We start from the raw sequence: 13,575 nt of genomic DNA, 5'->3' as shown, positions 1-13,575 counted from the left end.
TTCCCATTACAACATTCTTTTTATTTTTTTTTACCAATTACATATAATAACAAATTTCCACACAAATTTTCCCAAGTTATATATAATTGAACTTATCTCCCTCCCTCCCTTCCCTTCTTCCCAGTGGTGGCAGGCAATTTGATCTGGGTTATTACAACATTCTTGATGAACATTTGGTCTTTTCTTGAAGAGCTTTAATGAGGGAAAACCCATTAGCCCATGAGGACACTGATTTTTACTTTGGATAGCTTTGTTAGGAAGTTATTCCTTATATAGCTCTGTAGGCTGACTCATTGATTCCCAATCTGTGCTCATAGTAGTAATTCTGGAGAATTTCCTGGGTGATGGTCACAGGAGTGATCATGTGGCTACTACTAAAACACACAGGTCTTATGTGTAACTTTGGTTTGGGAAGACTACATTTCTACTACTTGCCACTGTAGCTCTTTAGCCCTTACTAATGTATCTCCCATTTATAAGCAATTAGTCACAATGACACCACTGGCTTTTAAACAGGAAACTGTTATTAAACAGTAAGGTATAAATAAGAATAATTATAACGTTTACTCAGTAGGAGTTAAAAACAGGGATTAAAAAAATAACAATCCACCTAAAAACCTGGATCATAGTAATAATCCATGAATGTATTCAATATCTATGGGCAAGAGTGGGCCCACATTTACTGAAACCAAACAAGAACACATATGGCTAAGAAAACCTATATACCTGGGATAATCATGACTCTGAACCAAGTTTTGAAGCCCCAGATCTCTTAAAAACACACACGTGCACAAAAACACAGAACACACACAAAAACATTTGTACTGTGCATCACCCACTGTCCAAAACAGTTTTTCTGTTACTCTAAGGCACTGAAATATTACTGAGCTTTTAGCACATAGCCCCCCATGGCAGGGTACTAAGAAAACATTACAATCTTTTAGCAAAGTAGAGCAGTGTAGCTCTAGGAAAAATAGCTGCAAAGCTTATCTTTTTACTTTCTTTTCTCCCTCCCCCTCTCTTAAAATATAGGGGAAGTAAAGGGGAAGTTTAATATGGTACTATGGTGAAATTATCCTAGGTAGCTCTTTATAATGTATCAGAATACAGTTCTCCTATAGTGAACTTCCAGCAGCTCCAACTTTAGAAAGCCCTCCTTTCTCTAGACAATTAACTTTCAGGACAGCAATGGCTCTTTTCCAATCAGTACAACCCTTAAACATCTGAAGTGCCTGCCTGTCAATCTTAAGGAGTTTTCTAATTTCTCAGGCTTCTAATCTTTGATATCTGACAATAAGTATCTTCTCACAGTGTCTTCTCTTCTCCTCTGTTCTTCTGATTGCCTTTTTCTGGCTTCTAATGCTTGAAATCAGCTCTTATAGTATTGTCCCATAGTTCCCAAACAATTGATTTACAGCTTTGCAGTCATAATTTTCAAAACTCTGAAAATACTTAGTGAGTCATTATATTCTAATATGTCACAGTCATTATTACTTAATTCATTGCTCTGCTTTTAAGCAGGTGCTCTCAGTCAATAAACTTATCTGAGGAGCAGTTTTCTCTCAGGTACTCCTCAAGAATTTGTCTGGTGGAGGGGTAAGGAATGGATCTGTTTCTTCTCAAGGTGAATTTATCAGTGTTCTTTACACAAATATTTTTTCTGCCCTTTTTAGAAACCAAAATGTCCATATAACAATGGGGGGCAGTGAATTACTCTTATGTCAAGCCTATTTATTACTGGAAGTATGTATATACTTCCTAGGAATTATTACTGCAAGTATGTATATATTTATATATATGTCTGTATATACATACATGTATGTTCTTTTCTTTAACCTCTTAAAATTTGCATATTAGAATTATTCACCTACAACATTTCGTTATATGATATTGTCTATGGACAAAATCAAAATATATATAAATTTCATAATAAACATAGTCATTAAATTTTTTTTATTTTAAATGATACAAATTCTGACTTTATCTTGGTGTCAAGAACATCATCCCTATCCTTTTGCCAGGGATCTTGTGAATGATGTACAATCTTTAACCCTGAAGGAAATCATACTGATGAAATCTAACCAATTGAGTCCAATTACTAGTTATGAAATGTCTACTATGCAATAACTATTGTTGTTGGAATTAGGGATACAAAGGTAAAATGATCCAGTCCCCATTCTCAAGAAATGTTCTGTTGGAGGGAGGAGGGGAAGAATATAAGATCCAATAGAATGTTCCTCAAATCTGTATTTTGATGTAAAGGGTTAAAAATCCACCCTTTCAGGAATACTATTTAGATTATTTTTTACAGATGCCAGGCAATTTGCTAATATGTCTTCAAAGTGGCTTTAATAACTAAATCACTAAATCATATTTTTTAGCTGATGATGCCAGGACAGCTGTGAAATATGGTGTCGATGGCATATTGGTGTCCAATCATGGTGCTCGCCAACTGGATGGAGTGCCTGCCACTGTGAGTACTAATAAAAAGGTATTGGGGATATTCCTTACACTATTTCCATTGAAGTTTCAGTTTTAGCCATCTTTTGCCTATCTGGTTTGATGCTGGTTTTTGTCATTTTTGGTGCTTGTGTGTATACATAGCCATCAATGATGATCCCTGTGTAAAATACACGTCAAAAGATTTTAAACCCAACAAACACTGGTAAGAATTTTATGTCACTTGGCTATTTACTCAACTCTTAATGAACTATCTAATTATGCTAGCTGATCTCTAAGGTTCTCTTCCACTAAGCATTTTGGAGGTTCTGTATATTTAATTAACTACTTTGTGGATTGAGCACTGAATTGGGAGTTAGTAGTCTTTCTTGTTGTTTGGTAGTTTTCAGCTGCATCTGACTCTTATTTAAGAGATTTTCTTGGCACAAATACTGGAATGATTTGCCATTTCCTTCCTCAGTTCATTTTACAAATGAGGAAACTAAGGCAAACAGGATTAAGTGAGTTAGCCGGGGTTACAGGGCTAGGATCTGAGGCCAGATTTAAACTTAGAAAGATTGTCTGAACTGACACCTCTTGTTCCCAGGAATGTAGTAGACATCTAAAAAATGCTTGTTGATTGACTGAAAGGATCATAATGTAATCTTAGAAGTCATCTAGTCAAAACTTATTATCTTAAAGATAAAGAAATGGAGGCCAATACAGCTCAAGTAACTTGCTTAAGCTCATATAGATATGAAGTAGAGGAGCTGAGATTTGAATTTTTAAAATTCTAAATATAGTTTGCCTTCCAGTCTAATAAGAGGCATTTAAAATTTTCCATGTGGCTATCTTTTCCGATTTATACTTCTAATAAAGGCAGAATCACTTAATATTAATAATAATTTGAATTTGAAAAATGTGAGGCAAGATTTACACTCACTTTTTTTTTTAAACCTTACCTTCCGTCTTAGAATCAATATTGTGTATTTGTTGTAAGGCATAAGAGCCATAAGGACTAGGCAATGGGGATTAAGTGACTTGCCCAGGGTCACACAGCTAGGAAGTGTCTGAGGACAGATTTGAACCTAGGACCTCCCATTTCTAGTCCTGACTCTCAATCCAGCTCTCCCCTGCACTCATTTCTTCCTGAGAAGAGCATGGTCTAAAGTCTCAATTCCATTATAATTATTAAAATTTTATGATTACATATACATTTTAAAAAAAGGATAAAAGGAAGGTTATCCTAGAGTCAAGTTGTACTGACTTATTAGAATCTAATGTTAAAATTTCAGTTTAAGCCTTTATACTTCGGAAATCTGCTAAATGCTATAGAGTGTGGCTTGATTTATTATTTTGTTAGTTGTGTAGACTTAAGAAATTGATGGAGAAAATTTTAATAATGCAGATTAAACTTGAAAGTATATCATTTGTTTTCACAATGATTGTAGGTGTCCTACTATATACATAGTGTCATCTATTGCAAATCTCATATTCTAATATGGAAATATAATCCCAGGATTTATAGCTAGAAAGGACCTTAAAACAGATAATTTACTCCAGCCCTATCAATTTATAGATTTTAAACCTGGGACCCAAAGGTGTTAAGTAAATTGATTGATTATCTAAAGAAAGAGAAATAAATGGCAGAACTGGAATTTGAACCCAAGCCCAGGTAATACAGTGGATAGAATGCTCGGTCTGGAGTCAGGAAGACTCATTTTCCTCACTTCAAATCTGGCCTCAGACACTTACCAGCTCTGTGAGCCTGGACAAGTCACTTAACCCTGTTTGCCTCAGTTTCTTCATCTATAAAATGAGCTCAAGAAGGAATTGATAAACCATTCCAGTATCTTTTTCAAGAAAATACCAAATAGGGTCATGAAGAGATCGACACAACTGAAAATGATCAAACCACTCTTAATTCCAAATCCATTTTACTATATGCTATATTTATTAATTTAATTTCAATAAGTATTTATTGAGTACTTAGTGCTTGGCACAGTGCCTGGGGTATTTTAAGTGCCTAATAAATTTCATAAAAGCTGGGTTGATTGATTGCTACTTATTTTATATCCAGTCTTGTGCTATGTACTCTAAGCTATTGTGAAGTCATCTATGGAGTAGAGGATGTGGAATGATAAATATAAGATGCAAAAAGATCTTATAAGCAAATAAGGCCATATTATCTTATTTGGTCCTTACAACCATCATGGGAGGTAGATCCTGTTTTTATCTCTATTATACAGATCAGGAATATGAGGCTAAATAGAGATTAAGTGACTTGCCCAGGGTCAGACAGCTAATTAGTGTTTGAAGCTAGATCTGAACTCAGCTTTTCCTGACTCCAGGCTTAGCACTTTGTTCACTGTGTCACTTGTAAGGGATGTTGAAGAGTGGAATTCTGTTTAAGTAAAAGTTAGATTAAATGATCTGTGACATCTCTTCAAGCTCTCAGATTAATCTATACTCTTGTGAGTTTGGTCCCTGGTCTAAAGATTATAATCTTATTGGGGAAAGAACATTAAATTTAGGACAGTGACAGGTTTTTTTTTTTTTTTGTATCTTCAATGCCTGGCACATTGAAGTGATTAATAAATGCTTCTTGAAGTAGATTGAAAAAGATTAGTGCATAGTATATAAATAAGGAGTGCTTTGGAGGGTCAAGAAAGGGAGAAGTTATTGGGAAAGATTTCATCAAAGGGTGGAATTTTAGCTATATCCTAATGTAAGAATACATTTAAACTGTCTTCTAATTATACAGTAATAATAGCTAGCACTTATATAGTGCCTTAAGTTTACAAAGTGCTATATGCATATTACATTATTTGATCTTCATAAGAAACCATTTTATATATGCCCCATTTTACAAAAGAAGGAACCAAGGAAAACAGAATTTAAACAACTTGCCCAGGATCACAGAACTAGTAGATGTCTAAGATTGATTTGAACTTGTGTCTTCCTGATTCCGGATTTTATCCATTGCTCCATGTACCTATCTACCTATAGCATTTTCTTGAAAAGATTATATTTAAGAGTCTAAAACCAACACTCAAAAAGTTTTCTTTCATGTCTTTGGGAAGTTAAAGCTGAGAAAACAATAGGTCATTACCAAAGCTTGTCAGTGCCTGGAATAAATAAGATAGTGCAAGAAATTAATTGCAAGAAATTAAATAGGAGTATTAAATATTGGGTTTACATTGCATTTATTTACATAATCCATCTCACTAAAAATTATATAGCATAGCAAAAGCATACCCACATAGAATTCCAGCTCCATTTTGATAGTTGGAAATGCTAGGTCATAGATAAAACCTTCTATCCCATAGACATATGACACCAATCTGGACTTAATTTTGTGGCACCAGGTTCATGTCATAAATGTCTTTTCTAGGTCATTTTTAGGCCATATTCAATGTTTGAAACGACCTAAACAGACTATTTGATAGTCTTTGAAAATGTGCATTGAACCCAAGCTGGTTAATATTTTTCTCGTTTCTCCTTACAAATTGGGGAAATGTGCTTAATTACAGCTTGCATCATAGTTTGGAAATTGTAGCACTTATATGTTGATGTAATTTGCCTGAATATAAGAAGAAAGCCGTGTATATGTAAACTGATCCAAAGTATGTTTGGCAAGGTAGCAAAAACCAAATGGGAAAGGAGAAAAACTCACATTACATGCCAAACCATTGCAGGGCTATGGGCCAAATTCTGCCCTTATTCACTCCATGATGGAAATCTTTGGCCAAATTCAGCCCTCGGTTACTCACAGGAAACTCTCCCAGAGATTATCCCACCAACCCAAATCTTGAAAGTAAAGGGAATATTGATACTTTTAGTTTGTAGGTCTTTTCTCTTCTCTTCTGTTTTTTTTTTTTAAAGAGGAAATTATTTTACTCTTGACCTTAAATCTGCATTCCTGTGGCCTAATGCTTTCACCTAAAGCCTTGGTCTGATGAGATTAATAACCTTTGGGTGGTCTTGAGCAGAGTTCCTTTTAAATGGACAGATGACATAACATTTCTGTCTTGCCTTCACAGATTGACGTCTTGCCTGAAATTGTAGAGGCTGTGGAAGGAAAGGTGGAGGTGTTCTTAGATGGGGGCGTACGTAAAGGAACAGATGTGCTGAAAGCCCTTGCTCTTGGGGCCAAAGCTGTATTTTTGGGGAGACCCATCATCTGGGGATTGGCTTATCAGGTAATTGAATAATTAGATAAACAAATGTCTGGTGTGACTGAGCCAAACTAAGTCAAATATTTCCCTTTCTTTCATTTTATTAGGGGGAGAAAGGAGTGAAGCAAGTTCTGGAAATGCTGAAAGAAGAATTCCAATTGGCCATGGCTCTTACTGGTAAGCTCTTGAAACTCTCTATATATTAGGTCTTTCTACAAGCAAGTTTTGTAACATTTATTGTTCCCCTGTCAAATTTTGAACACTACTGTAAAGAAATGAATTGAGTGTGGGGCCCAGAGTCAGGAAGCTGAGTTCAAATCTAGCCTCAGACACTTCCTAGCTATGACTTTGGACAAGTCACTTAACCTCTCTTTGCTTCTGTTTTTTCAACCATAAAATGAGGGAAATAATAATACTTACCACCAAGGGCTGTTCTGAGGATCAAATGAGGTAATATTTATAAAGCACTTCGCAGAGCACCCACCTCATTTGTTGTTATCATTCAGTCGTTTCTGTTATGTCTAACTCTTGATAACCCCATTTGTGGTTTTTCTCTGCAAAGATACTAGAGTGGTTTGCCATTTCCTTCTCCAGTGGATTAGGCAAATAAAAATTAAATGACTTGCCCAGGGTGACAAAACTAGTAAATGTCTGACATAATTTGAATTCAGGTCTTCCTTATTGCAGGCCTGGTGATCTATCTACTATGCCACTTAGCTGCCCAGTCTGGCACATAAGTATTTAATGAATGCTTCCCTTTCCCCTATAGTAGACACCTTGGAAAAATATGGAAAATCATGGTCTCTGTCCTTAAGAAGGTAGTAATGTATTTGTAATACTCCTACATCTTTAAAAAGGACCACAAACTCATTGAGTCATTTCTGTATACAGGTGTTGTAATACATGTGTGCCAAAATGATATACAAATAGAAGATATAGCCTCTGTTTACAAATAGTTTGAATTTTAGCTGGAGAAAAGGAAAGGACAGAATGACAAGATAAAAGAGCAACATGGAGTGTTTTTTTTTTTTTCCTCTTCACAACTACGATGTGTTATTTGGACAATTCAGGTCCACTGGGAAGACAGCTGACTCTCTAGCATTCCCCCAAGTGTGTTTCCCTTCAAGGGATGTCTCAAACACAGAGTGGCACTATAATAATCTTGCTCTTGGGAAAAGGTGAATGGTGAGGGAAGTTGCGTTGGATGTTTAAGGGTTCCTGAGATTCTGCTCTGTGTGTGTGTTACATTCTAACTTTGAGGTGAAATAAAGATCATAGGATCATAGACTGAAAACTGGAAAGGACTGCAGAGTTCATCTAGTCCAACTCCTTTGTTTTATAGACAAGAAAGAAGAGGACTAGAGAAATTTAATGAATTGCTTAGAGTCAAAGAGAATTAATGAATGTCTTTTGTTATAGTTTTTCAGTCATGTCCAACTTTGAGCGACCCCATTTGAGATTTTCTTGGCAAAGACACTGGAGTAATTTCCTTTTTTCTTCTCTAGCTTACAGCTTTGGAAATTGAGACAAATAAGGCTATGTGACTTACCCAGGGTCACATTTGAACTCAAGACTACTTTACTACCTATCTTCCCGATACATGTCTTAGATGGGATGTATACCAAATTCCAGTATTCTATCCACTATAACACACTGCCTTTCACATACAGGTTGTCCTGAATTCTATATAGACATTGTATTTGTACTGAAGTCCAGGGCTTTCTTTTCACCCATATTTTTAGAGACTTTTATATAAGCTATGTTCTGATGTGTTCACAATAAAAAATAGTGTGAAGGTAGAACAAGTCAAATCTCCACAGAGAAACCAGTTTAGAGGGAACATGAAGCAAAAAGATACTTATGAAAATCCCCTCGTTTGAACATAGTTCTTGAAAATTTGTAGCTTGAGTTTCTGGGCTATTGACTTTTTCCTTTCTATAGTCAGTCAATAAGCATTTATTAAATGTGTACTAAATGCCAGGCACTGTGTGAAGCAGTGGAATACACATAAAGACAAAAAATAGTATCTGTCTTCAAGGACCTTTGCAGACTAGAAGGGGAAACAAGAAGCAAATGATTATGTACAAACAAGAGAAATTGGGAGTCATTTCAGAGGATGACACTAATGATAAAGAAAATTGTGAAATGCTTCTTGCAGATGATGGGACTTTAGCTGAAACTTGTAGGAAGCTAGAGAAGCCAAGAGGCAGAGGTGAGTTGGGGAAGTCCCAGACAGACTATGAAAAGCTCAGAGATGGAGAGTCATGTTTAAGCAATGTCTAAGACTATAAATAATGTATAAGAAGCCTGGAAAGGCAGGAGGAGACTTTGAACACAAAAAAGAGGATTTTGTATTTGATCCTAGAGGCAATAGGGAGCCATTGGAGTTCACCATGCAGGGGTTGACATGGCCAGATTTGTACTTTAGGAAAATCACTTTAGTGGCCGAATGGAAAATAGGTTGGAGTGGAGAGAGGCTTGAGGCAGGCAGAACCACCCTCAGATTACTGCCACAATTCAGGTATGAGGTGATGAATGCCTATACCAGAATGGTGGCAGCATCAGAGGAGAAAAAGGGGCATATTTGAGAGATGTTGCAAAGATGAAATTGACAGACTTTGGCAATATTTTGGATGGGGAAGGGGAGTGAGAGAGTGAGGGATTGAGAATGATCCTTAGTTTTTAAGACTGAGGGACTGAAATGATGGTGTTACTCTCTACAGAAACAGGGAATGGAATATAGGAGAGGGAGAAAGCTGAGTTCTGTTTTGGATATGTTGAATTTAAGGTGTCTACTGGACATCTAGTTTGATATATCTGGAAGATAGTTGGATTAGAGATCAGTAGAGAGGTTGAGGCAGGATATGTAGATTTGAGAATCATCAATATTGGGTTGGTATTTAAATAAATGGGAGCTGATGAGGAAAAAACATGAAGAAGTATAGAGGGAGAAGAGAAGAGGGCCCACTACAGAACCCTGATGGACGACTTTTTGAGGACACCGAGAAGGCTCAGTCATATAGGTAGGAGGGAAAACCATGAGAGAGTGGTATCCCAAAAACCTAGAGAGAAGAGAATATCAAGGAGTAGAGAGTGTCAACAGCGTCAAAGGCTGAAGAGTGGCCAAGGAGAATGAGGACTGAGAAAAGGCCACTGGATTTAGCAATTAGGATATCAGTAACCTCTGAGAGAACAGTTTTGGTGGAATAATAAGGTTGGGAATCAATCTTAAGTGGTTAAAAAGAGAATGAGAGGAGAAAAAGTGGAGGCTCCAATTGCAGATGACTTTTTTGAATTCAGCTATAAAGGGCAGAAGATATTGGAGGCTAGTTAACATGGATGGAGTAGTGATCAGATGAAGGTTTTTTCAGGAAGGAAAGACATTGGCATGTTTGTAGTAAGTAGGAAATGAGCCAATAGAGAGGGAGAGACTGAAAATAACTGAAAGATGGTATTACAGAGGAAGAAATCTGTTGGAGGAGACAAAATGGAATGTAATCACTTGGAAAAATAGAGGAGTTAGCCTTAGTAAGGTATGAGGCCACTTCATCATATGAGACAGGACTGAAGATGCAGAAGGCACTTGAGTGATAGAAGTTGAGGAAGAAGGAAAAAGAGGAAGATGAAAGCCCCACGAGAGGTCACAAAGGTAATTATGATAGTTCTATAATTCAGGCATCTAACAGTTTCCATTAAATATCTCTGGCATGGAATGAATGGTCTCTCCTTTGAACTTGCTATTTACATGTGAGTTAACTGAAGGGTATAGTTTGTTGGTTGCTCTCTATAGATCCCTAAGTGAAGAAAATGTTGGAAACATTCATTTAGAAATTTCAAAATGCTTGTTGAATATACTGAAAGAATGATTATTTTTTACATAACCTGAAGATAGGGTAAGAACAATATATGACTTCTGTTATGCCTTCTTTCATTCTGGGATCATTCTGAGTTACTGATTCAGAACAGGCTCAGTGTGCATCTCTACAAGGAAGATGAAGTGAATGATTGAGACAATTATCCACATAATTCCATTTCCAATGCCAAAAGGAAGGATTATTGTTATTTTAAAAAATTTTGTCTTCATGACCTGGATTGTCTGCATTGATTGAATTTTTGACATGATTGCTTGACTTTCTATTGCATTTTGCTTGTGTACACAAAGTCTCTATGGGAAGAATGATACTCTGTGAATCATCATCCTGAGTTTTCCTTTGCTACAGAGACAGATCCTAAAGGAAAGCTTTCAGTCCCTGAATATCTATTAAATGTGGCAGAAAGAATATACTCTTTGTGTTAATAAAAATATGTGCCAGTCATTTTGTGTTAAGGACTGTTTAGGTAATAAAAATGGTCTCATGCCACATAAGAGTTGGCAGGCCTACCTTGAACCATAAACTTTACATTAGTCAAGTTTTACATTCCTTGGGAAAACCATTACCCGACTGATTATTATTGCATTTATTTTATATTAAATATATGTTTTATTTTTTCAGGGTGCCGGAATGTAAAAGACATTGACAAGACATTGGTGAGGACAAATCTGTCGGTTGTTTCCAAGATCTGACAGTGCACATTATTTTCTCATCTGTATTCTTTCTTTCAGCATGTGTTTCTTGACAAAGAGACACTGTGCAGAGGGTGACTGTACTATGTAATTTTGAGCCACCATACAAAGAACGTTGTTCTTCCCCAAGAAAATAGAAACCCCTTTTAGTTCATTGCTATTGACTTTTCAATGAGTGTCTCAGGATCATTTAAAAAATTGCACTTGCATCCTGTGAATATATTAATTGTTAGAAAAGAAAACATTAAAAATGAGTGTAAATAACTTAAATTCTCTGGAAAAATAAAAAAAATGTACTTTGGCAAAACTTGGGGTACCTGCTACTAACAAACAGATAGTCACTTAAGCAAATTTGTGGAGACAGCCTAAAATCGTGTCCCCTAAGACTGAGGTGATGACCTTAGGGGCTGAATTGAAGTCAGGAGTGTGAAACTTATTTGATGAATAAAAACCATGCTTAAAACATTATTTGGAATGTCAGATAATAATATAAAATAAGTAGTTTGCCTATTTCACCAACTGAATCTCCCGCTCGTCCATAGCCCACCTCTCTTTTGTCCTTTTTGGGCTCTAAAGAACTTTATGACCCTAATTCTTTTGATCTTTCCTGATGACTTCTCTATTTTTGTTATTTTCTTACTTTCCAAATCATGTTATTATTACAGTCTTGGGGAATGCTTTAAAAATCTCCAGGCTAGAAGAGATGTTAGAAGATATCGAATCCACACTATTCAATGATAGTACTCTCTTCTCCACTATTTTTGACCAATGGACATCCAGATTCAGTTTGAAAAAGCTTAGTAAAGGAAAACTGTTTCTCAAAATTATGAGAAGGTAAGATTTATTTTTATTGAGAAAAGGCATTTACTCCCTTAGGTCTAGTACCCCAAGGATTTTAGGACACTGTGCAATAGAGCAAAATGAAAATGTTGGAAGATTAATCATTGACTGAAATTATTACAAATATTATAAATCTTCCTCTTACTTTTCAAATCGGGATAAGCCTGTGTTTCAATCTAGGCTCATACAATTCACTAGCAGAAAGAACGACAGCTTGGTTTTGTAAAAATTGACTATACATAGAGAATTTTGTTTTCAGGTATAGAGAACAAATATTGTAATTATGTCAGGGGACTGGAATCAGAAGTTTTGTTTTGTTTTTTTCACAGTTGGAAAGGACTTTAGACCTATTCTACTCCCCTCATTTTACATATGAGGAAACAGGCCTGGGAAGTTTAAGTGACTTATAAAGGTCATGCATATAGGAAGCAGTAGAGATCAGATAATTCATACTAATTCATATTTTTTGTTTGTTTTCAATTAGTTATGGAGCCAATAGAAATTAATAAATCAATCATCTCAAAGAAATTTATTAGGTTCCTACTCTACATGAAGAACTATACTAGCTGATAAGTAAGCTGTAAAGTATACAATGTGGTACATATTATGTCACAAGGTTTTTTTAAATGAGGTAAGACATTTAATTTTAGTGCCTAAAATCATAGGGATTATCTAGTTCAATCCCAGGGACTATCTAGTGACTTCCCTGTGTAAATGAGTAAATTGAGAGACCAACTGACTTGTCCAAGGTTTCCCATCTTATCAGTGACAGAATCATAACTAGAAAAAGGTCTTTTGATTAACTGATGAGGGCTTTACTCCACTACTTCCCTTTTCTAGGCTAGAAAATCTGTGGATTTCACAGAAGTTTTCCATGAGAGAATGCATCCACAAGGGGAAAAAAAGTATGCATAGCAAAGATTTTTTTAATCTTTATTTTTAATATTCTTTCCACTTCTTTCTATGTTTATCTTACTTATCTATGTTTAAATAATTAAACAATAAGTCAAACACTGGTTTGTAGCATTTTGCCAATTTCCAATGTATAATTATATTTATTATTGTATTTCATACTGAAAATTTAACAACTGGCTCTCTTGAGCTGACTTGAGTTGATTTTAGCATGCCCTGTATGTAACTACATCTATTATAGCAACATCACAAAGAAAAATCTTACAGTGAGCTAAATACATATGGAGAATACGGAGAAGTAAAAATAAAATGCGATGATTTCTGCTTTTCTTTTGTCCTTTGTTTTGAACAGTCCATTCTTGGACAAGACACCCAATCCTTAACATCATATTCTTTATAATGGGAAGAAAAAGTTTTATTGAAGTATTTTGAGATCTTTAAAATGAATGTCATGATCTACAAGTAAAATAATGAGCCAAATAACTAAAGTGAAACTCTAGGTAGGGCTTGGATTCATAGCTTCTTAGACCTGGAAGGGACCATGAGATTATTTTGATTGAACTTCTCATTTTACAGATGAGGTACAGATGACCTCTTCTAGGTTAAGTAGTTTATCTAATATCATATTTCTAGGTAATATTT

General features: G+C 35.6%; 1 protein-coding gene across 1 annotated transcript in view; it reads left to right on the top strand.

Annotated features, from left to right (window-relative positions):
• The window catches only part of HAO1 (hydroxyacid oxidase 1), a 67,805-nt gene extending 54,547 nt beyond the window's left edge, over positions 1-13,258 (top strand). Inside the window, exons 5-8 of the mRNA XM_044663399.1 lie at positions 2,382-2,473; positions 6,483-6,641; positions 6,725-6,794; positions 11,111-13,258. Of these exons, the coding sequence (XP_044519334.1) occupies positions 2,382-2,473; positions 6,483-6,641; positions 6,725-6,794; positions 11,111-11,181 (392 nt within the window). The 3' untranslated portion in view covers positions 11,182-13,258. The remainder of the gene's footprint in view (positions 1-2,381; positions 2,474-6,482; positions 6,642-6,724; positions 6,795-11,110) is intronic.
• Positions 13,259-13,575: the final 317 nt, after the last annotated feature.

Source organism: Gracilinanus agilis, chromosome 2 (genome assembly GCF_016433145.1).
Source record: "Gracilinanus agilis isolate LMUSP501 chromosome 2, AgileGrace, whole genome shotgun sequence".
NCBI lineage: Eukaryota > Metazoa > Chordata > Mammalia > Didelphimorphia > Didelphidae > Gracilinanus > Gracilinanus agilis.
This window is presented reverse-complemented; position numbering and strand designations above follow the sequence as displayed.